At 36.0% G+C, this 22021-nt stretch overlaps 7 protein-coding genes, 1 long non-coding RNA gene and 1 other non-coding gene across 12 annotated transcripts in view; 5 read left to right on the plus strand and 4 right to left on the minus strand.

The window, feature by feature from the left end:
* On the plus strand, positions 1955 to 5329 carry LOC104703974 (probable serine/threonine-protein kinase At5g41260). 2 transcript variants are annotated; one of them, XR_754255.2, is made up of 11 exons: positions 1955 to 2450; positions 2551 to 2771; positions 2872 to 3007; positions 3084 to 3217; positions 3342 to 3447; positions 3543 to 3628; positions 3751 to 3939; positions 4078 to 4230; positions 4351 to 4464; positions 4586 to 5002; positions 5124 to 5313. XR_754255.2 is itself a non-coding variant. In XM_010420074.2 (10 exons), the coding sequence occupies exons 1-10, from the start codon at positions 2363 to 2365 to the stop codon at positions 4826 to 4828; spliced, it is 1470 nt and encodes a 489-aa protein (XP_010418376.1). In that variant the 5' UTR covers positions 1955 to 2362; the 3' UTR covers positions 4829 to 5329. The 2 variants fall into 2 exon arrangements, 1 of the variants encoding a protein (XP_010418376.1); XM_010420074.2 differs by having other exon boundaries at positions 4586 to 5329.
* On the minus strand, positions 5555 to 5626 carry TRNAC-GCA. The gene has a single exon. It is a non-coding gene; the product is annotated as a tRNA-Cys (tRNA).
* LOC104703976 lies at positions 5975 to 8286 on the plus strand. The gene is made up of 3 exons (XM_010420076.1): positions 5975 to 6099; positions 6209 to 7640; positions 7730 to 8286. The coding sequence occupies exons 2-3, from the start codon at positions 6276 to 6278 to the stop codon at positions 8003 to 8005; spliced, it is 1641 nt and encodes a 546-aa protein (XP_010418378.1). The 5' UTR covers positions 5975 to 6099; positions 6209 to 6275; the 3' UTR covers positions 8006 to 8286.
* LOC104703975 lies at positions 8614 to 9653 on the plus strand. The gene is made up of 2 exons (XM_010420075.1): positions 8614 to 8745; positions 9082 to 9653. The coding sequence occupies exon 2, from the start codon at positions 9102 to 9104 to the stop codon at positions 9651 to 9653; it is 552 nt and encodes a 183-aa protein (XP_010418377.1). The 5' UTR covers positions 8614 to 8745; positions 9082 to 9101.
* LOC109125698 (defensin-like protein 278) lies at positions 9133 to 10779 on the minus strand. Its single transcript, XM_019228135.1, has 2 exons — positions 10671 to 10779; positions 9133 to 10571 (listed from the first exon to the last, which is right to left on the minus strand). Exons 1-2 carry the CDS (start codon positions 10723 to 10725, stop codon positions 10414 to 10416), a joined length of 213 nt encoding a protein of 70 aa, XP_019083680.1. The 5' UTR covers positions 10726 to 10779; the 3' UTR covers positions 9133 to 10413.
* LOC104703977 (nuclear pore complex protein NUP98A-like) lies at positions 11670 to 14610 on the plus strand. The gene is made up of 4 exons (XM_010420079.1): positions 11670 to 11887; positions 12237 to 12886; positions 12926 to 13726; positions 13822 to 14610. Exons 2-4 carry the CDS (start codon positions 12259 to 12261, stop codon positions 14352 to 14354), a joined length of 1962 nt encoding a protein of 653 aa, XP_010418381.1. The 5' UTR covers positions 11670 to 11887; positions 12237 to 12258; the 3' UTR covers positions 14355 to 14610.
* LOC109125697 (defensin-like protein 278) lies at positions 15171 to 15624 on the minus strand. Its single transcript, XM_019228134.1, has 2 exons — positions 15511 to 15624; positions 15171 to 15415 (listed from the first exon to the last, which is right to left on the minus strand). Exons 1-2 carry the CDS (start codon positions 15563 to 15565, stop codon positions 15255 to 15257), a joined length of 216 nt encoding a protein of 71 aa, XP_019083679.1. The 5' UTR covers positions 15566 to 15624; the 3' UTR covers positions 15171 to 15254.
* Positions 18382 to 19218, plus strand: LOC104705213 (cysteine-rich repeat secretory protein 8-like). The gene has a single exon (XM_010421182.1). The coding sequence runs from the start codon at positions 18382 to 18384 to the stop codon at positions 19216 to 19218; it is 837 nt and encodes a 278-aa protein (XP_010419484.1).
* The window catches only part of LOC104703978, a 2691-nt gene continuing 712 nt past the window's right edge, over positions 20043 to 22021 (minus strand). Inside the window, exons 2-10 of one of the 3 annotated variants that reach the window (XR_754257.1) lie at positions 21871 to 21893; positions 21725 to 21776; positions 21390 to 21643; positions 21212 to 21281; positions 21026 to 21129; positions 20866 to 20936; positions 20675 to 20779; positions 20484 to 20594; positions 20043 to 20399 (exon numbers count right to left, since the gene is read on the minus strand). This is a non-coding gene — a long non-coding RNA (uncharacterized LOC104703978). Of the gene's footprint in view, positions 20400 to 20483; positions 20595 to 20674; positions 20780 to 20865; positions 20937 to 21025; positions 21130 to 21211; positions 21282 to 21389; positions 21644 to 21724; positions 21894 to 22021 lie in introns of all 3 variants that reach the window. The other 2 variants (XR_754259.1, XR_754256.1) reach the window with 2 other exon arrangements.

The following is a 22021-nucleotide window of genomic DNA, read 5'->3' on the forward strand; positions in this document are numbered from 1 at the left end:
GACTAGAAGCATTCCAAAGGACCTCTCATTTAATGTGTTTTGTCTTTGCTCTCTCAATCGATTAGATTGGAGAAAGTATATTGCACCTATCATTTTATATAGTTCAACACATGTAATTGCACCTATCATTGCATACTTTTTACATTGTAATCGAATTTTGAGCTAAACTGGAATGTAATCTTCAACAAAGTCATACGAAGATAACATTTTTCGCATAAAAAGGAGATTTTATTATAAAGAAAATCAAAGGACAAAAACCAAGAAAACTTAAATCTTATTAAAAAGACATCGGTTGATGAGAGATTTTTAAACCCCTTTAGTTAAGTTACCAACCCTCAAACGTATTGTCAACAAGTTCTAAGTCCTCAATCTGGTCGATAAGGTCTCCTCTAGTGGCTAGGTTTTTCCAAAGCCATTCTGTACGTTACACCATCAACTGGCACACCTGACGCGTTTTGAGGCCGTGATAAGAGAACGTTGAATCTTCCCTTCAATGCGTGTATAGCACTGATGAACCCCATGTCTCCCAGGATTAGCATCAAATTAAATCGTGTCCGATACTTGCCAATTGAACAGTCAAGAAGAAGTAACATTTTTGGAAAAAGAAGTAAATTTTGTGAGTTTTCAAGATATCATTCACAGCAGGTACGAGGGGATGGTCGGTGAAAAGGCGTTTCTACTGTTGGAAGAAAACAAAATAAAATAAAAATGCTAAAGAGCGTTATGTCGGTGGCTAAATTTTTGGTTAACTTAATTTTTTCCTTTTCCACGTTCACATTATTCTATTTTCACATTATCATCTCTCCGAATATTTCATTTCGATTAGAAAAAAAGATAAAACTGTTACCTAAATAGTTATGTGCGACAAGGGACATGCATCTGTGTAAATGTAGTAATATATAACTAATTACATTATGTGCAATAGCTATATACTATTGATTGACAGCTATGGATCAATTAGATGGAGTTGTGGAATACGGTACCAGTGTGTGTGTGCTACGCGACGCGTCCAAATTATGGTATCATTGACAAAAACATACCATATGTATTTCTTATTGTAGTTACCGTTTTTTTTACAATTTGATACCCTTATAATTAATTTCTTCTTAAACAATGGGAAACAAGTGACTGGTAATTGCATTTAAACATCCACGTTTTGGAATTTGGACCACTATTTTTGTTTAATCTTTTGATAACCCGAAATCCTGAATAACTCCCAAAACATGTAAAAGAATTGAAGTATTTTTTTTTATCGTTTAAAACGTTTATTGTAAGAAAAAAAAACTATAGCATTCTTTTGCTATAAACTAAAAAGAAAAATTTAGAACCCATCTGAATACAAACATTTGCACTATCACTTTATGATGATATAAATTAATATTGATTGAATTATACAAAATTAGTAAATCGGTTTCGCTTTATGTTAATAAATCCATCTAACAATACAAAACGGTCTTTTGGCAGTTGAAAAACGGTTAGTGATACGTCAAATTATTGGATAGAAAAAAACATTATAAAAATTTTTTAAAGTGAATTTTTGTCGTTTTTGATACTCGTTTTATGATCCGTTATAACAAAAACGGTATAAGATTACCAATCACATACAATGTATAACAGAAAAATATATGGATCAAATTTTCTATACTATTTTGAAAAATGAAAACCAGATATTTGAAAAACACTCCTAATAAAATTAAATAATTGTTATTGATAATTCCAAATTGATGGGTTATTGTGTGATAGCAAATATGAGTTGTTTCTTAGATATCTCTTATTTTTTTGACCCACTGGTTGAGTTGACTTGGGTGAGAGAGAGAGGCCTGCTGCTTTGCTGTGTTTCTCTTTTATTTTTCTTTCTTCTGAAAACAAAAAAACTAAAGTTTTAATTATTATTATTATTATTTTAATTTTAACATTCTGGCAAAGTTCTCTCTGCTTTTGTCTCTCCAACAAAAGGATAGAAAANAAAAAAAAAAAAAAAAAAAAAAAGCAAAACACAAAAGAGAGAAAGTTGCAGAAAACAATCTCTCTGTTCTTTGAGCCTTTCCCTTTGAGCTCACCACACGAGCGGCTCTCGATTTTGTCATTTCACCTTTTTCTTCCTTTGAGTTTCTATTTTCACAGACCGTTTTCTCAGATTTTGACCCTTTAATTTGGTTTTGTTCTTCTTCCTCGTATAGTAGAAGAACATCACAAAAACTGGGCTTTTTTCTTTTTTTTTTGGAATTCTGAAGAGATTCTTCACGGATTTGATCTATTTAAACTTAGAAAAGTCTTGATTTTTATAAATCAGCTAAAAAAAGAAGACGCGGTTTAGGGTTTATGGTTTGACTAGGAAAAAACAAAAAAAAATCATACTGAAATGGGTTGTGAGGTTTCCAAGTTATGTGCATTTTGTTGTGTATCAGAACCTGAAGGATCTAATAATCATGGAGGAGTCACAGGGTTAGGTAAAGATCGAGTCTTTTTTGTTTTTTTTTTCTAGGGTTTGTTTGGTTTCTCTATGATTGATTTGTGTTAATGATAGTGGACTTTGTTATTGTTTCTTAGATGAGGATAGGAGAGGTGAAGGGAATGATTTGCCTCAGTTTCGTGAATTCTCAATTGAGACGTTAAGGAACGCTACATCAGGATTTGCTGCAGAGAATATAGTTTCAGAGCATGGTGAAAAAGCTCCAAATGTTGTCTATAAAGGCAAATTGGATAATCAAAGACGTATTGCTGTTAAAAGGTTTAATAGGAAAGCTTGGCCTGATTCTCGTCAGTTTCTGGTATTAAATAGCCTTTCTTCTTTAATTTCTTGCTTTATAAAGTCTTTTTACCTTTTTTTGCGTCAATCTGAATCTCTTCTTGGATGTTGTTTCTTTATAGGAGGAAGCTAGAGCTGTTGGTCAGTTAAGGAACTATAGAATGGCAAATCTTCTTGGATGTTGTTATGAAGGTGAGGAGAGACTTCTTGTTGCTGAGTTTATGCCCAATGAAACTTTGGCCAAGCATCTTTTCCATTGTAAGTTCCTGAACTTATATACTAACTATTTTTTAGCTATACGCTTCTGTATTTAACTATTATTTTGGGGTTTTAGGGGAGTCACAACCGATGAAGTGGGCGATGCGACTAAGAGTAGCTTTACATATTGCTCAAGCTTTAGAATATTGTACTGGCAAAGGACGTGCGCTCTACCACGACTTGAATGCTTACAGAGTTCTCTTTGATGATGTAAGTTCAGCTTCACTTCTTACTTTTTTTCTGTGTTAATATGTGCATATATGAAAATAATCATGTTTTGTCTTTTGTGTTAATATGTGCATATATGAAAATAATCATGTTTTGTCTTTTGTAGGACTCAAATCCAAGACTTTCGTGCTTTGGTCTGATGAAAAATAGTAGAGACGGGAAGAGTTATAGTACCAATCTGGCGTTCACTCCTCCCGAGTATCTCAGAACAGGTATTTACTTGAAGTTTTGCATATCCAGTTTCCATTATTTGGATTTTGGATAGCTTTTTCTTTTGACATATTAGTTTGTGTGTTTGTTTCTACAGGTCGGGTTACACCAGAAAGTGTGATGTACAGTTATGGAACTCTGTTGCTTGATCTTCTTAGTGGAAAACACATTCCTCCAAGCCATGTAAGCTTATGATTAAGATACTAAATCAATTAATCTCCACCAAATCATTGTTGAGCATCGATCAAACTCCCTGGAGAAAAGTGCATCTTGACTAACATTTTACGTGTTCTGTGTATTATTAGGCGCTGGACCTCATAAGGGACAGGAACATTCAAATGTTGATCGATTCATGCTTAGAGGGTCAATTTTCAAGTGACGACGGGACTGAACTAATACGGTTAGCTTCTAGATGCTTGCAGTATGAGCCCCGAGAGCGTCCTAACCCGAAGTCTCTAGTTACTGCAATGATCCCACTACAGAGGGATCTTGAGGTGCTTTCCTGCTACCATTAACTTGTCTACTTTCCATCTATCCTTCGCAAGCTCTTCTTATCTTTTGATTACTTATCTTTTTTTGCTTTCGAGAAGATTATTTCCGACACTAATAAGAAACTGGTTTATTCATGTAAGACTCCTTCTCATGAACTGATGGGCATACCAAGCAGCGCCTCAACCACACCCCTTTCACCACTTGGAGAGGCGTGCCTAAGAACAGATCTAACTGCCATACATGAGATTCTTGAAAAGCTTAGCTATAAAGATGATGAGGGTGCAGCCACAGAGGTTTCTTTCTTAATTCTTAACCTTGTTATTAATTATACTCTCGTAATTGTCTCACTGTGTATTCCTTGTTGCAATCTGATCACCTTTTTTTGTTTGCTTGTTCCTCGGCAAAAATTTCAGCTTTCGTTCCAGATGTGGACCAATCAGATGCAAGACTCGCTGAACTACAAGAAAAAGGGTGATGTTGCTTTCCGACATAAAGACTTTGTAAATACCATTGACTGCTATACCCAGGTTAGATCATTTCTACTGCCATTGTTTTGTGTCTTTTCAGTTTAAGTTTCCAGATAAAAGGTAGTGTTGTAAATCTGTGCAACCTTATGACATAAACTGATGAAAAAATGTGTTTGGACAGTTCATTGAGGGCGGGACAATGGTTTCCCCAACTGTATATGCAAGAAGAAGTCTGTGTTACCTAATGAATGAGATGCCCCAAGAGGCGCTGAATGATGCAATGCAAGCCCAAGTGATATCTCCTGCTTGGCATATCGCATCCTATCTTCAATCTGTAGCTCTATCAGCTCTAGGACAAGAGAACGAAGCACATGCTGCTCTTAAAGACGGAACAATGCTCGAAAGCAAAAGAAACACACTATGATGATGATGGTAACGGGAAAACACAAAGAGGAAACTAAAAGTATCTCCTTACATTAACCGAAACGCCCCGTAGGCTTTTGCAGAAATAAGATCAAAATTCACCATCATCCTCTGAAGTAGAAGCTACAACTCAGTTCTCTTATCGTGTGCATCATCATCATCATCATCATCACTGGTCAGTTTCGGGTTTTCGTCTCATATCTCTTTCCTTTACTTCTTATTTTCTTTCAAATACTAGAAGCATTCATTTGGTTTACTACCTCGAATTGGACTCCTTTTCTGTTTTCGGTTACTAGCATGATGAACATTTCCCTGACATATAGAAGAAAAAGTTGCGTACTTTGACGGAAAAAAAACTGGAAATGGTGTGGTTGTGAATTTGCTTTGATGGGTTCTTCCATGATTTGTAATCTATGTTTTATAATATGTAATGTAAAGAAGAGAGCATTTTTGGGGTTTTTAATGATCTTTTGAGATTTACATATCTGGAATTGTTCTTGTTTCTTATTTGTCTTGGATTCCTTCTTCAGATCTCTCAATACTGTTTCATACTTACCCTCCCAAGGTCACAAACACAGGCATATATGTAACAATTAATTAGTCATAGGAATATAAATAGTTTTCTATAGTTAGTTGTATTTATTCTAACAAAATCAACAATGATCATATAATGTTGTACGACACCTGTTTAGCATTAAAAATAAAATATTAGCTTTAACAACAAAAAAGGGCCCAACCGGGTTCGAAACGGTGACCTCTCGATCTGCAGTCGAATGCTCTACCACTGAGCTATGGACCCTTAGACGTTTAGAAAATTGGGCTTCTATCTAAGCGCCTGTAAAGGCCCATTAACAAAGCAAAATACATGATTTTCTATGAGGAAACTATTAAATATAGGATAATTGAAAGAGAGAGCCTGTACGTACTTTTCCTATTTTAATGCAACGGTCATCAATTAGTTATGATGCATATGATTAAAGGTCTTTCCTTTAAACCACCCTTGAGGATCACTACTCTGAAACCCATCAATTGGTATTTGATTGTTACTTTTTGCACACCCTTTCTATGATTGGCTTAGAATGCAAGTGAAATATAGCTTTTATTGTGTAACTTTTGTCTGTTGCTTTCATTACATTCACAACTACTTGATTCCTATGTTCCTTGTGGTGGGGCTCTAGATCTGTAAGAGCGTAAAGATTTTGCAATTTTCGAAACGGTTCATAATCAGTGACAGTTTCCTCAAGAAGTTGCAGTCAGATTTTGCTGTGATTGGTAAGTGGTCCTTTCTACATTCTCATTTGCATTCTCTTGTTTGTTTGGTTTAGCTTCTTTGGTATTACAGTACTGATACATGTTCTTGCCTTGAACAAATCTTCTGCAGAAAAGTTTGGTCATTTTTTCTAATGGTAATAGAGATTAGTTAAATTAGACAAAAAGCAGCAAAAGAGATGGCACAGAGTTCTGAAAATGTTCTTCCTACTCTACGAGATTTCTTCGATTCCAAAAAGCCAGGGGAAGAGGATGAGTTTATGTTTTATCGAGTGCTTAACACCTCGTGCAAGAAACCTCCAAAACCGGGAAACAAGGCAAAGGAGGGACATGGTTTCTTCAATCAGGGCTCCAAGGAGAGAAGCAGAAGGAACATGTCAGATGCTGAAAAGTTTTCAGTGGAGCAATATTCTTCTGGTGGTTTTTTCGGGGTACGGTTGAACACCAATGGGAGACAACAGCAACAACAACAACGATCAGCTAAGCCTTTAGGCTCAGAGAGAAACATGGAACCAAGATTGCAAAAGTCATTCTCTGCTAGAATACAATTGCCCTTTATGTCTTCTTCAAAGGGAAGCAATCAGTATTCTTCTACTAACAGTTCAAGCTCAACAAGCTGGTTTAGCCGTATCAAAAAACTGTCCAATCCGTTTTCAAATCGAAATCCTCTGATACCTAAATCAGGTGAAATGGTCTCAAGAAACAAATCCTTGATGAGAAAGTCTTCACCTGTTCATCTACATGCTTATCTCAGTATCGAATATGAACTTGGGATGCCTGTTTTCACCTTTTCTCTGGACCGCCCTGATGATGTATATATGGCCAGTGCAAGAATGGATGATAATGACTCCCGGTTTGTCTATTCGTTTCGCTATCTCGGTGGTAGAAGCAATAAGAATTTTGGGGAACAGCGGTTGAATGTTTCAGGTAAACAATCTTCACTAATAGGACAGATGCAAGTTTCAACTCAGATCTGCTTAGAGTCGGAACCATATGAAGAAGATCTTGTGGAATCAACTGTGTCAGAATTCGTTCTTTTCGACATTGCACGTGCAAGAAGAAGTGGCTTCCAGCATGAAAACATGTCAAGACAGAACAGTTTCAGACGAGGAGGATTAGACCTGAGTCAATCGATATTCTCAGAGACAGAGAACTCTGCATCTGATCTAAGACAAGAAAAGCTGCCGAGGCAGAATAGTTTCAGCCGAGGATTGATGCGTAGTCTATCAAAACATTCAGAGACCTCTGCATCTGATCCTTGGACAGCCTCAGAGTTACATCCAGGCCTAGAGATTGCAGCAATTGTTATTCAAGACTCTTCTTCAGACAGCAAACTCTCGAGTCATCGTGAGATGAAAGTCATAGTTCCAACAGGAAACCACGGTTTACCTGATACCGAAAACTCATGTCCTACACCGATACTGCAGAGATGGAGATCAGGTGGAGGCTGTGACTGTAGCGGATGGGACATGGGATGTCATCTTTTTGTCCTAGAATCTCCAGAACTCACCAACAATCATCAGGGTTTGGAACTTTTCATAGAGGTAAGAATTTGTTCTTGTGGTACTAAAGTGTAATGTATCAACTTGTCTCTTTCTTGATCTTGACATATAAAAACAAAACTGTGTTTCAGGGTGAGAAGGAGACCACACCAGCAATGACAATGGCATTCATCAGAGAAGGACAATATGAAGTTAACTTCCACGCAAAGCTCTCAGCATTACAAGCATTCTCTGTCTGTGTAGCCGAGCTGCACAGAAGTGAAGTCTCAAGAGGAGAAAGAAGCAACTCTTTGTCTAGATGCAGTTCACTCAGGGAGCTTATCGACATGGAAACTCCGGTGAATACAAGAGATGTCCCTTCTTCTTTCATGCCTAATGTCACCTTCTCTCCGATTTCAAGAGTTTAAGACACATCACATAGTAATCTCTAGCTTCCTCTTATAGTCTTATGTGCATATATATATATATATATAGTCATTATACATACCATACAAATAATTAAGTATCATCAAGAATCTACCGGAAAATGTTTGTTCTTCTTTCTTCCTCATTACTCAAAGAAGTCAGTTCTTTCAAAACGTTTATATCATTGACAAGTATGTCATAGTTGTGGATTGGACCTTTTTTCATGTTTCTTGCTGCTTAAAAGGACAAAGACTTGTAAAATTTTGTTGGTGATATACCAAATTTAGGGAGTTGATTTGATTAAAAGGAAATTAATTCACCTAAGTATTTTGATATTTGAGTAAGCCGATTTAATGTGATTAAACTATATTGTATATTTCATTCCAAAATCATTTCTCTGTTTAAACTTTAAAGTTAAACAATCTAATTTTTCAAAACATGGCCAAGTTAAAGAGACAAAATAATATATACAAATCAATAAAATTCTAAAATTTTGCAAATAAAAATTTTGTTTTGTAGATTATAACTTCAAGAAGTTAAAAAAAATAAGAACAGAAAAAAAGGGTTTGCCAAAAAAAAAAAAAACAACAATCTTGGGAGGCAAAGTCAAAGACAAATCGTTTCCTTAATAATGGAACCACAAAAGTTCTCTGATATTGAAACCGCACCATTGTTGTTTCTCTGATCCGTAAGCTTCTCATTTAATCTCTCCGTCGTTGATCTGCTTCCTACTTGTTCAAAGGTTCGGTCTTTCATTAAACTCTTGACAATTTTGAGTGATTTCGATTCTTGCAACAATTGTCGTACTGATCTTGTTTTGTCTTCGTTTTGCTTGATTTGGGTTCGGTCATATTCTCTCTTTGCAATTAGGGTTCTTTAAGTTGCTTTTTTTGCACGCTTTCACATACCAATTTAGTTCTCTGTTTTCGAAATTTAGAACTATCGATTCAATGATACAAGAAGAGAGATCAATCGATTATTAAAGGATCTGGATTTAGGGCTTATGTTCCGTAGCTTTGCAATTCGATTTCATTTCTGATCCTTACCAAATTTTTGTTTCTTTTTTTTTGTTTAACAGTTTGAAAGATCAAAAGAAGCATGAGTATTGAGTTTTCTGAGTCAGAATGCAGAAACTTTTACCATTGTCGCACTTCAGGCATAATCAATATTCAAGAATCCGAACTGAGCAATGTGACTGGCTCATCAGTCAATTCAATGCCGGTTAGTCCCCGACCAGTTCAAGCTCTTGGATATGATTCTGCTGTTAATGTTTCAACCTCAACAACATCATCTCCAGTTCACATTTCTTCACCATTCGGATTTGCTCCTGATGTTAGTTCTGCTCCAACGCAAGCTCCTGGTCCAACCACTTCCGGTTTCTGTGCATCTTCTGCTCTCACACCACCTAAATTCGGGTCAGTGCAAGCTCCTGTCCAAGCTACTTTTGGTTCTGGTGCGCCTAGCACTTCAACATCCTTAAGCTTCCTCCCATTGGTTATGTCCCAGCACCTCCACGTTCTTCACCGTTTGAGCCAGCGCAAGATATGCCTTGGGGTATTAATTCATTTTCTACAGGATGCGGTATTGAATGGGTCAGATCTGATGTTGGTGTCTGGCCAGCATCTTCTTCCTCTACTACTACTACAGTAGTTTTTGGTACAACACCAGTTACTTCTGTTTGTGCTTCAAGCACCTCAGCACCTACAAAGTGTGAAGGTTTTTTAGCTAGATGTGGTTTGGATTACTCGCCAGCATCTTCCTCTACTAACCTTTTCGGACCAAATCCATCGACTACTGCATCACTTTTTTGTACATCTGCGGCAAGTGTTTCGTCACCTTTTCAGCCAGTGCAACATTCACTAGGGAGTGGTGTTCCCAAACTTACTTGTGTGTGTGTTTCAAGCACCATAAAGAATCCATGTAAAGAATCTTACTGCTACATTGGTGGTAGAAGCAGTAAGGACCTCGGTGAACAGCGGTTGAATGTTTCAGGTAAAGAACCTTCACTAATACGACAGATGCAAGTTTCAACTCAAATCTGCTTAGAGTCAGAACCATATGAAGAAGATCTTGTGGAATCAACTGTGCAAGAAGAAGTGGCCTTAAGCATGAAAATCTGTCAAGAAAAAATGGTTTTAGACGAGGTTTGGGAACAATGCATCTGATCTACTACAAGAAAAGCTGCCAAGGCAGAACAGTTTCCACTGTCATATTTTAGTACAGCTGAGTTTTAGTAATACGGTTTAGTGTCTAGCGATTTCTGCGTCTTCTGAATATGCAATTACGAAATTAAGTAGACGAACAAGGAAGCATAATTTTATTATTTGGTGGAATTAATCCAATGCAAAATATATTGAATCAGAAGCATAAGCATTTTCTTCTAGAGACAATGTGTGGAGGAGGGTGTTATCTAGCAACAATTAGGATTTCCTTCTACGCATTGACAACTATGATTTTGGCAGTTGTGGAATGGACCTCTGCAAGACTTAGCACAGTCTTCATTGGTATTGCATGGTATAGTCAATATATTGTTTGTGCTCTCTTGCATCCTCGCGCTCATCACCTCACCTATATATACATATACACACCAAACTCATTATTCACTCATTATTTTCACAACATTTATAAATAATATTTTTTTTTTCTTTTTAATAAGAGATTACTAACAAGAGGTAAGGAGAAGAACAAAGAAGAAGATGGTGAACGTGAAGGAGCTCTTCATGTTTCTTGCTGCTCAAAGTCTAAACGGCCGAGTGTTTGGAAAAGATACAAAGACTTGTACGAATATTGTGTGTTGTTGATCTCATATCTCAACGTTCATTTATATACAAAGTTCTAGGGAGAGAGTTTCATATTTAAAAGGAAATCAACCTCTGGTCAAAAAAAAAAAAAAGAAAAAAAAGTTAATCAACCTTAACTATTTTGATATTTGACTGAACAACATACAGTATATGTGTGCTTCAAAAGTCAAAATTTCTATCTAAGCATATTAACTTTTCAAAACTTGACCAAGGAGAAGAACAAAGAACAAAAATTATACTCTAAAAAGCAATATTTTAGAGTTGTCAGAGTTTGATGTTGTTTCATCCTAATTCTTCTCTAGTGGATTGTATTGTTTTGGGCTATGAGCTATGTTTTTGGACGATAACGAACGTATCACACACCTAGTCTATTCGTTGAGAGTTATGCGTTATTATTGATTTTATTGAACCTTTTTGCATGTTTGATTCATTATATATGATCAGCTAGCTGATTCATTTTAGTGTGCATGGAAACTGTTGCATTATTATTATGTATCCGTTTAGTGCTTTTTGTTATATGGAAGTATTGGTTGAATTTTGTGATGAAATTACAGTATTTTTATATGTAAAAATTTGGCTACTAAGTTGGTTCTGGTGTGGTCCAATATTGATAAAATAAATAATTATTTTGATTTTGATATATAAAAGAAAAACAATATGTTTCATTCAGAATTTAAATTTTATGTATAATAAGCACATTTTATATTTTCTTATGTAAAGTAAATTTTCCTATTTGTAAAATTATAATTATCTGTTTTAATAAGTAAAAATATATATATATATTGACTCTTAGTTTGACTTGAAATGTATATATATTTTTAAATTGATGGAGATTTCATGAAATTAATAGTGCAGCGTTAAAACAACGTCGCAAGAACAAAGAAAGGAAAAAGAAAAAAAGAAAAGCAATCTTACGAGGAAGCGTTAGAGCGACGCAGGCAAAGTGAGGAGATCGTTTCCTATAAATTGAAACCACAAAGTGCTCTTTTTTTTTCTTCTTCTTCACACAAACCCTAACCTTGATTTCTGAATCTCCTTCAATCTCTCTTGGACCGTTGCTCCGCTTCCTAACTTTGTTCAAAGGTTCGATTTTGATTACCGATCGCTGTTTCCTTAATCTTATCTGTCTTGATTTGGGTTTAGATCTATTCGTAACTAGGGTTCTTGACTTACTTCTTTTGCACGCTTTTTCACGTACGGTTTCCTCATCGATTCGCTACCGTCTCTCCTTGAATTCTCTGTTTTCGTTTAGAACTATCGATTCAATGATAATGCTCTGTTCTGAATTTAAAAATCGCTGCTTTCTCATCTAATCCCTTAGATTTGAGTGCATATTAAAGGATCTGGATTTAGGGTTTCGATTCAATTTATGTGAGTGTTATCCTCTGATATTAGATTGACGTGTTTCGTTTGTTGTCTTCTTTGTTAACAGTTTGAAAGATCGAGATAGAAAGATGAGAATTGATTTTTCTGAGCCAGAGTGCAGAAACTGTTACCATTGCCGCACTTCAGGCTGGCTCAATAATAGCCAAGAATCTCAACCGCGCAGTGTGATTGGCTCATCCGTCACTTCAATTCCCGTTACTAGTCCCGGACCAGTTCAAGAAGCTCCTGCACATCATTCTGTTGCTGTTGGTTCCACCTCAACATCAACTTCATCACCATTCAGCTTTGGATCTGCTCCTGCTCCTACTTCAACATCAACATCATCACCATTCAGCTTCGGACCAGTGCAATCTGTCCCCCCAACTCAGTCTGCCGCAACTATCGCTAATGCATTTGGGTCTCCCTCCTTCCAAGCTCCTGTACTAGCTACTAGTTCTGGTTCTGGTGCATCTGGAACTTCCACATCCTCAACTTCATCTCCAGCTCCTGTTGCCACCACATCTGTTAGTTTTGGACCAACGCAATCTCTTGCCCCAGCCACCTTCCAAAGTGGATCTATATTTAAAGCTCCTGTCCAAATTAATACTGGTTCTGGTGCATCTGCCACTTCCACATCTTCAACTTCATCTCCACCTCAAAGTTCTTCTTTATTCGGATCCGCACCTGCTTTTACATCGGTTAGTTCTGCTCCCACACCAACTTTATTTGGGGTTGGTGCATCCTCTGCTCCCACACCAACTTTATTAGGGCCAATTCAAGATCCCGTCCAAGCTGGTGCATCTAGCAGTTCCACAAGGTTTGGCAACCCTGCTTTCGCAAGACCTGATATTGGTATCCCGCCAGTAACTTCCTCCTCAACCACTAGACCAGTTTTTGGTGCTTCACCTTTTGGGCAAACGCAACTTTTTGGTGCATCTAGCACTTCCGCATTCTCCCGATTTGGTTGTGTCGCAGCATCTCCGGCGAGTGGCTCTTCAGCTTTTACTTCTGTTTTTGGATACACGCCACCAGCACCCTCCTTTTCAAACCGTTTCGGACAAAACCACCGATCTATCTTTGATACACATACAGAGGGTCTTCATTCACAGTTTGGCTCCAACTCTGGAGCGAACACTTCTTTTCCCGGATTTGGTGTTGGTTACTTGCCTGGGACTTCCTCCAACCTATTAAGCCCAAATCCACCAAATTTGGCTGGTCGTTCAGTAGGTGGAGTAGGTCCTCAACCTTTTGGTTTCAATGGAGCTACTACTGCGTCGCCGAGCTCGCCTTTTTCATCACCTTCTATATTCAGCAGCAATCCCAATATTGGATCCCAGCCGTTTTTTGCATCTCATGGATGGAGTAACCACACTGAACAAGGTAGTAGAATTCCTGGTTATGCGCCTACAGCTACAGATGATGGACAAAACAAACCTCTTTGGGATCTCTCCACTGGAAAAGGCGAAGAAAAATATATTTCCATATCTGCTTCCAAGCCGTATCAACATAAAAGCCATGAAGAACTAAGGTGGGATGATTACAAGCGAGGAGACAAAGGTAATTTAACTAACTAACTCATCCAGTTTAATCTTTTATTAACATTTTTCTCTTTTATTTCTCTCTGTAATTTTGACTTAAATCTCATGTTACAGGTGGGTTGTTTCCTGGTGCTCATACCTCTCCCATAGGCTCAAGGCCAAACTTTGATTTTACAACCCTAACTGGTTTTTTCCCTGGTATGACCCGGTATCAGAGCTCTATTTCACCACCATCCACAACAGTTCCTCCGATTAACTCGAGTGTTCAGAGACCCCATGAAACCGCTACTATTCCTCCTCCAGCACACGGATGCACTGCATGTGGAGCAACCAGTAGCTCCTCTGCTTCTGGTAATTTCACATTTAATGGTGCCACAACTCCTCCCTCAGCTGCAACAACTCCTCCCGGGATGTTCTTTCCTACCACTGGTTTTGGTCCTATGATGTTTGGTACACCTCTTTCTGTTCAAGGCACAACTCCTCCATCAGCTGCAACAACTCCTCCCGGGATGTTCTTTCCTACCACTGGTTTTGGTCCTATGAATTTTGGTACAAATCTTGCTATTCAAGGCACTACTCCAGCACTTCAAGCCTATCCTGTTCAAGGTTACCTTTTTCTCCCGTTCGCCGCCATGAATCTGCAGTAATTTCTTTACTCTCTGAATCAAAACTCTTTCTTCCAAGTTGTAGGACTAAGTCTCTGTTTCGATTAATTATTAAAAAAAAAAAGAAAAAACAGTTGTTAACTTCATGACTTTGTGTCTTAGTAAAGAAAGATATTGCTATCGTGGATGAAAAACAATATTAGTTTTACATATTTTTCCTCTGAATTGGTATAATACCAATCATTATTTGTACATAATTTTGAATAAATCAACAAAAAAAAAAGCTATCTTCCTTGTACTTTAAATTCCTATCTCCTCTGTTTTGTTAAACAACATAGAACAAAATGGCAAGAACCGTAATTGCACTCACTACTCCTCTGTTTTACTTCTTTTCTTCTCTTTGTTATCTCACTAAACTATGTCTCACAACCTGAACACATGTTTACTTTTTGCAATCCTACCAACAACTTCACACTAACCACTTCATACGAATCAAACGCTTTACTGAAGGAGTATGAAACGCTTACTGGAAAAGGAGAAGGAAACATTTGAGTATGAAATGGCAAACATGAATACATGATACAGCTAGTATGTATGGTGTCTTACGGCATATGACGACATTATATGCATTGATTCACCGTAAGATACCATACCCGATATGTTTCATGTTTGTTCTTCTTTCTTCCTCATGACTCGAAGAAGTAATTTCTTTCATAATTTTATATATCTTTCATATTAAATAATACAGCTGAGTTATATAGTTCTACGGTTTAAAGTCTAGCGATTTTGCGTCTTGTGAATATGCAATTACGAAATTAAGTAGACGAACAAGGAAACATAATTTCATTTCATTCTTTTTGGTGGAATCCAATTTATGCAAAAGATACTGAATCAGAAACATAAGAATTTTAGAGACTATGTGTGGAGGAGGGTACTTTTTATCTAGCAACAATTAGGATTTCCTGGTACGCATTGACAAGTGTGAAATATGCAGTTGTGGATTGGACCTTTGCAATACTTAGCACAGTCTTCATTGGTATTGCATGTTATAGGCTTCAATATCTCGTTTGTGCTCTCTTGCATCCTCGCGCTCATCACCACACCTATATGTACATATTACACACCAAACTCATTATTCACTCATTATTTTCACAACATTTATAAATAATATTTTTTTTTATAATAAGAGATTACTAACAAGAGGTAAGGAGAAGAACAAAGAAGAAGATGGTGAACGTGAATGAGCTTTTCATGTTTCTTGCTGCAAAGTCTAGACGGGCGAGTGTTTGGAAAAGAAACAAAGACTTGTACAATATTGTGTGTTATGATGTGTTATTATTCCATTGATCTCAAGTCTCAACGTTCATTTATATCCAAATTTCTAGGGAGAGAGTTTAAGGATTAAAAGTCAACCTTAGCTATTTTGATATTTGACTAAGGAATTTGACTGAACAATATTACTATATGTGTCCTTCAAAAGTCAAATTTTCTATATAAGCATATTAACTTTCAAAACTTGACCAAATGCAATACACAAAAACTCATTTCCATAGAAACAATAATTAATTATACAGTTTATAATATTGTTTATAAAGAAGTATTTTATAATCTTTAGCAAAAAAAAAAATTCTATTCTAGGTGATCTTATATATGAATATATGATTCTCTCTCTGTATTGACAATGAAAAGCCTTAAATTATTTTACTTGATAACTTAAACTTTGGAACCATTTTAAAAGTGAAAACACGACTCCATAACACATAATCTATCTCAGTGATGATTATTTGATTATCTATCCTCTTAAATAGTAAATAATACCAACTATATGTGTTTTTTTTCTTTCTTTCGCTTAATTGAAAAATGTCCTGACTTTTTAACGAACACCCATATTCCTCTGTTGATTTTTAACTAAGTATCAACATCAATAAATCTCTCTATTAAGCATGGAATTAATAGGGACATATATTTTGTATAAACACCTAATTAATTTATCAGTTTTATAAACACCTAAATTTATCCAATAAAATATATCAAAATAAACTAATATTTGGAGTCACAAGGAATTAAGAGAGCCAAAATTACACAGCAAAACGTACGACGTAAGTCAGTCCCATCAAATAAATTATTAGGCAGTTAAAAAAAAAAAAAAACACTATGTGATTGTTGTAACGGGTATCTGTAACGGTAACTTTTTAATTTCTGTTCTTTATATTTGTTTGAGCAATTTTTTTTTTTTGGATCTCTCATCTTCTTTGAAAACCCCTAATTTTTCGAAAGCAAAAACAAACCACCAGCTTGTTCTTTTTCTTTTTTCTTTTTCTTTTTCTTTGTATTCTCTGTTCTTCTTGAGAAGGCTTTGTTCTGCTTATAATCTCTCTATATATGTTCATTAACACGTCTAGGACTATAAACTAATCATGACATATTTGTGTTCCTATGATATGTGTTAGCTTCTAAAAATTAAGATAATCCGTCCGTACGTTGGTTCTTGATCGAAGTCAACGTAATAGTATGATATATCCACGTCGTTTTCGTGGAACTCGAGGCAATTGAATTGGATGATATTTATAAAAACAAATCGTGTTGACTTTTATTTAAGAAGTACAAATATATATTTGTCAAAACATATATATTTGTTAATGTCAAAAAATATATATACATATTTTTCTAAACTTTTTTTGAAGTTATATAGTTCAGGAGAAATATCAATGACTACATGGTTAAGAGCACCAAAAAGAAACAAAAAAAAAAAGTTAATTTTCTAAATAAGTTTTACATATAAATATCATGACCAAATTTTTGTTTTGACTAGGATAGAAATATAGAAAAGGAGAACTAAATCAGGATCTACATATAAATATCATGACCAAAACTTTGTTTTAACTTTTAACTAAGTGTCTTTAGCTGTTAATTAGGTTTTAAACAAAATTTTAACTCAAAACTAAATGCAAACTACCACGCAAAACTGAGTCTGTTTCCACATCGACGCCACGTACATGAACATAAAGAACACATGAGATTATAGCCAACATTGTTTAGTTAAATTTAGACAATAACAGACGGTAAGTAATAAAATTTCAGAGATAAAGTATACAAACCAGTGTGATCTACTGCTTCTTTCATTGAGAGCTGTAGCACCTACAGTTCTATTCATTAATCCAATATTCATCAGCTCAAACACATCTTCAGTTGATCTAACACAATACATGCTTGCATCAGAGACTGATAGCCCATTTGGTAAAGCGGTATTCCAAAACCCTAACATTGGGAAAATGAGGTTCAATATGTTTGGGTAATGACGAATCAGTAAACTTTCTTGATGACATTAGTAGGAATCTCAGTTTTTTTTGTTTTTTTTTTTCTGTTTTATCGCCTGAGTGAATGTTTGATGGTTTTTTTTAGCTAAATGGACTTTTATATGTGCTGTCGATGCTTATTTGGATGCTAGAGCTTCATGTATTGATTTGTGATCTCTAACTAGGAGACCACTTATTATATATATCTAGATCTTCAACGGATGCAATGCAAATATCTCTACTCCATATATTAACAGAAAAAATACCTCTAAATAAAATAAATTTAAGTTGAATTCTCAACTAAATGAATTTTTTTAAGTAATTTATTTTAATTTTTATAATATGATTATTGTCATACTTTTTTGTAAATACCACAGCAATTCCAAATGAAGACTCTTGGAATTTTCTTTTTTTATGCATCAACAAATATTAATTTGTCTTCTAAAATTGAATAGAACAAGTCTATGTTTTGTTTCATACGCTAACGAAGCATAATATTGTGATAACTTTATGATTTTTTCATAATCCCAACTTTCAAGAACAAGTAATAAAAGATGATGTTTGTTGTTCAGATATTTGAATTGAACTCTTATTGATGAAATCATCTGACTGTTCATCTGAAATAATAAAAATATATATATGTTCTCCCTCTGAATTGGTATAGGACGTTACATATTTGAATGAAATTAAAAATATTAGAAGATTTTTCCCTATATATATGGCTAGGTTCTGCTCCGTTTTGTCCTACCTTCACAAACAAGAAAGAACCAAAAATGGCAATTTTCATCAGATACACTGCTCCTTTGTTTTGCTTCTTTTTCTTATTTTCTCTCTTTTCTCACCAAACCATGTCTCAGCCTCAACACATGCACACTTTCTGTGACGACAAATTATCCGACAACTTCACACAAACCAGCTCATACAAATCAAACCGTGAAACCCTACTTTCTTCTCTCCGTGACCGTTCCTCCCTTGGAACTTATTCTAATGCCACAATCGGTCTTAGCCCCGACACAGTCCATGGCATGTTCCTCTGCCGTGGAGACCTCACCAAAACATCTTGTTCGGACTGTGTCAAGACGGCAACCCTAGAAATCACTAAAAATAACTGCACTTATAGAAAAACTGCTATAATATACTACGAGGAGTGTATGGTTCGATACTCCAACGTTTCCTTCTTCACCCTCGTAGAAGACGGGCCTTACGTCGTTAAATACCCTGTCGCTTTTTTTCCTACTTCTCTTTTTAGTTCGTTCCAAAAAACGTTATCCACCAAGTTAGAGCAACTAATTATCCTCACATCATCAAAGTCTTCTTTGTCTTCTTCTACGCCTTATTACGTGAAGGATAAATCACGCGTGAATGACTTTGAGGGCTCGTATACGTTAGACACAATGGTTCAGTGTAGTCCTGATCTTGATCCAGCAAATTGCAGCGCCTGCTTGAGACTTGCAGCCCAAAGTGTCTCAGGCTGTTGTACCAATGCTCGTTGGGCTCACTTCTATCTTCCTAAATGTTTTTTGAAGTATGATACAACCGGTTTGCCAAGTTCTCAGTCACCAAGCGGCGCATCGTCTATTAACGTTATGAAAGGTTTATATCATTCATAATCAAATCTAACTATGAGGAAGATAACAGAATGAGGAACTAAAACGTTTATGTATTGTTTTGGCTTTTCTTTGTATAATTGTATTGCAGGAAACGAAATTTTTAGGAGGATTTTCATTACAGCCATGACAACTTCGGTGTTAGCACTTGTGGCTCTATGACTATGATCCAATCCAATGATTATAAATATTTGTATTTAATGTGTGTGACGTGTGATATGTTATTTATATATATTCTTGTCTAATAGACTAATAGGAAAGAAATATTTGGGAGATTGCTTTAAAAATAGCAGTTTAGGTGTTTGCACTTGTGTGATCATATGTGATGACTAAAGGATTATAAATTATGATTTGTGTAATACATAAAAAAAAAAAACAGTTTAATGATTGTGATGCGTTACTCCTTCTGTTTCACTACGAGTTCTAAACAAGATTTGTAAAACTTTTATCTTTTGCCTTTGGCTTCATCACACTACAAACCTGCAACGATATTCAACGTTTATTTTTTTATACAAGAACATGGAGTTCAACTAAAATAATACTAGTTTTATAAAGATTCAACCTCTGAATTGGTCTAACCACGTTATATGTGGACAGTCACGGATATTTGAATGAATTTAAAATTTCTTTATATAAACCTATATGTCCTCTGTTTTGTTCTTTTCATAGAGTCATAACAAAAGAAAAATGACAAGAATCATTAAACAATTTGTTGTCGCTCTGTTTTGCTTCTTCTTATTGTCTCTCGGAGCCATGTCCCAACCTTCTCAAAATCTCACCGATTGTAACAAAGAACCCGACGCTTATCAATCAATTCACTTCCACTGTTTTAACTTTATATCATAATTCATACAAAAGCCATTACAAACGAGCAAGTTAGTGGAGTAGCCACTAGATTCAAAAGCGGAAACAAACTATTACAAAAGAAAGCTAATTATAACCAAAAGAAGCTGATCTTGAGAAGCTTCGTCTTTAACTGATCTTCAGTAAGGCTTGGGCAAGGAGCCAATATAATAATTTATTGTCATCTTTTATCTCTTGATCTGGAATAAATAATGATGTAACGAGGATTGCTCTCCTTGTCTTCACTGCGGTTTTGTTGTTGACCTCTGCGTCCTTGGGACTGTCATGAGACAGGCTTAATTGTGCTTGCTTCAGTAGGAGTAGCTTGTTCTTTATTGAGGCTTGCGTAGTGAAGAAAGAGTCGTTAGCTAAATGGGTTCTAACGGCTATTTATTCTGCAATAATCAGAATGATTAAAAGTTTACCTTAAACAATAGTGTGATGGATGAACCAGTCTGGATGACTGAAGATACGCCATGAAAATAACGTACTCCTCACTTGCAAAGACACCAAAACAATACTACTCATCAACGATGCTGAGAGTAGAAGAGAAGAGACGGTGATTGAATATTACAAAAAAAAAAAGAATATTAAGACGGGGCTGAATTAAACTCACAACTTATGGATGGGGAGATTTGAAGTGGACAAGGAGGAAGAAGACTCACAACCTGTCTCGAGTGGCCTCGGCAAAGCACACATCACCAGCTCTCCGCATATGATCCTGCAAGAAAATGGATTTCATCTCAGAAAGACAAAAACAAGACAAATAAATCAGACCTTTAAATCTTGCCATGAAGCACACATTACCAGCTTCCTATAGAATCTCAAATCCGGGGACATCACAATTTGGGGTGCCATCCTTTCCATATCCGTAGGCCCTAAAAAGCAGAAAGTTGTTAGACCACGACATGAAAGCTTATACACTAGAAGAAGAAGATAAAAAACACTGTTGCTAGGAAGAACTCACTTGTAGCACATTGGTCTAGGGCAGTTCTCATTCTTAAAACGGAAAGTCTGCACAAGAGAATGAAATCACACAAATGATGTATGATGAGTCCAATGGATGAGCCTCTGGTGACAAAAATATAGCATAGGTTTTAATACTCGTGCTCATTGAACTGTGCAAAAGGGGAAAGCATAGTCATTATTTTACCTGCACGCCAGAGCAAACAAAGCATACTTCCTGTCATCATAATTGGTGTAGTCGACGACACCATGGGTTCCTGATCATATAATTTATAGAAGTCATATGAGAAAAAGAACACTGCTCAAAGCTAAAATAGGAAGATATTGGTAAGAAAGTATGCATGAGAAAGTTTAAATTAACGTACATATCACCAGCTTCCTATAGAATCTTCTTCATTCTTCAAACCATCTCCGATCTGCACATATATAGGAATTGGAAGAACCATTGTTAATTTTCAAGTCTGAATCAAACAGCCACAGCGCAAAGCCTGAATAAGTGCTAATGATAAGAGTGGTGTCCACAATTCGAGGATAACTTATAACTTCCAGTAAGATCACTAAAGCAGCCTCGAGTGACCTCAGCAAAGTACACATCACCAGCTCTCCTCCGCATATGACCCTGAAATGGATTTCATATGAAAAACAAGACAAGGGAGCAGAAACCAAAATGTTGGAGCAAAACATTACTTGTCAATCAGACCTTGAAATCTTGCCATGAAGCAGATGATGGGAGTCCCGTCCACATATAATAACTGCAAAAAAAAAAAATTGCTTGCAAGCTTCATTACTGTAGATTTAGATTGCTGGAGATGCATCAGAAGTCATCACATTCAGTAGCCAAATCACCTGACATGTTTCGATTACAGAATCTGCATTGAATACATTTCAAGATCAATCAATCAAGATGGTCCCCAAAATCAGAGCCATGATTGAGAGGCAAAATTGGCATTGAAACAGATAAAAAGGTAAGATCTTTACAAAAAAAAAAAAAAAAAAA

The sequence above is a fragment of the Camelina sativa genome, chromosome 7 (genome assembly GCF_000633955.1).
Source record: "Camelina sativa cultivar DH55 chromosome 7, Cs, whole genome shotgun sequence".
NCBI classification, from domain to species: Eukaryota; Viridiplantae; Streptophyta; class Magnoliopsida; order Brassicales; family Brassicaceae; genus Camelina; species Camelina sativa.

What these genes read in the sequence shown, in the direction of transcription:
- LOC104703974 (XM_010420074.2), top strand. Translation starts at nt 2,363, where the DNA reads ATGGGTTGTGAGGTTTCCAAGTTATGTGCATTTTGTTGTGTATCAGAA. An exon ending in CTGATTCTCGTCAGTTTCTG is followed by an intron (nt 2,772 to 2,871) that starts GTATTAAATAGC and finishes GTTTCTTTATAG; the next exon opens with GAGGAAGCTAGAGCTGTTGG. An exon ending in CACTACAGAGGGATCTTGAG is followed by an intron (nt 3,940 to 4,077) that starts GTGCTTTCCTGC and finishes TATTCATGTAAG; the next exon opens with ACTCCTTCTCATGAACTGAT.
- LOC109125697 (XM_019228134.1), bottom strand. Translation starts at nt 15,565, where the DNA reads ATGAAAAGCTCATTCACGTTCACCATCTTCTTCTTTGTTCTTCTCCTT. An exon ending in TGTTCTTCTCCTTACCTCTT is followed by an intron (nt 15,416 to 15,510) that starts GTTAGTAATCTC and finishes ATGTACATATAG; the next exon opens with GTGTGGTGATGAGCGCGAGG.
- LOC109125698 (XM_019228135.1), bottom strand. Translation starts at nt 10,725, where the DNA reads ATGAAGAGCTCCTTCACGTTCACCATCTTCTTCTTTGTTCTTCTCCTT. An exon ending in TGTTCTTCTCCTTACCTCTT is followed by an intron (nt 10,572 to 10,670) that starts GTTAGTAATCTC and finishes ATGTATATATAG; the next exon opens with GTGAGGTGATGAGCGCGAGG.
- LOC104703976 (XM_010420076.1), top strand. Translation starts at nt 6,276, where the DNA reads ATGGCACAGAGTTCTGAAAATGTTCTTCCTACTCTACGAGATTTCTTC. An exon ending in GTTTGGAACTTTTCATAGAG is followed by an intron (nt 7,641 to 7,729) that starts GTAAGAATTTGT and finishes ACTGTGTTTCAG; the next exon opens with GGTGAGAAGGAGACCACACC.
- LOC104703975 (XM_010420075.1), top strand. Translation starts at nt 9,102, where the DNA reads ATGAGTATTGAGTTTTCTGAGTCAGAATGCAGAAACTTTTACCATTGT.
- LOC104705213 (XM_010421182.1), top strand. Translation starts at nt 18,382, where the DNA reads ATGGCAATTTTCATCAGATACACTGCTCCTTTGTTTTGCTTCTTTTTC.
- LOC104703977 (XM_010420079.1), top strand. Translation starts at nt 12,259, where the DNA reads ATGAGAATTGATTTTTCTGAGCCAGAGTGCAGAAACTGTTACCATTGC. An exon ending in GGTTAGTTCTGCTCCCACAC is followed by an intron (nt 12,887 to 12,925) that starts CAACTTTATTTG and finishes CTGCTCCCACAC; the next exon opens with CAACTTTATTAGGGCCAATT. An exon ending in TTACAAGCGAGGAGACAAAG is followed by an intron (nt 13,727 to 13,821) that starts GTAATTTAACTA and finishes CTCATGTTACAG; the next exon opens with GTGGGTTGTTTCCTGGTGCT.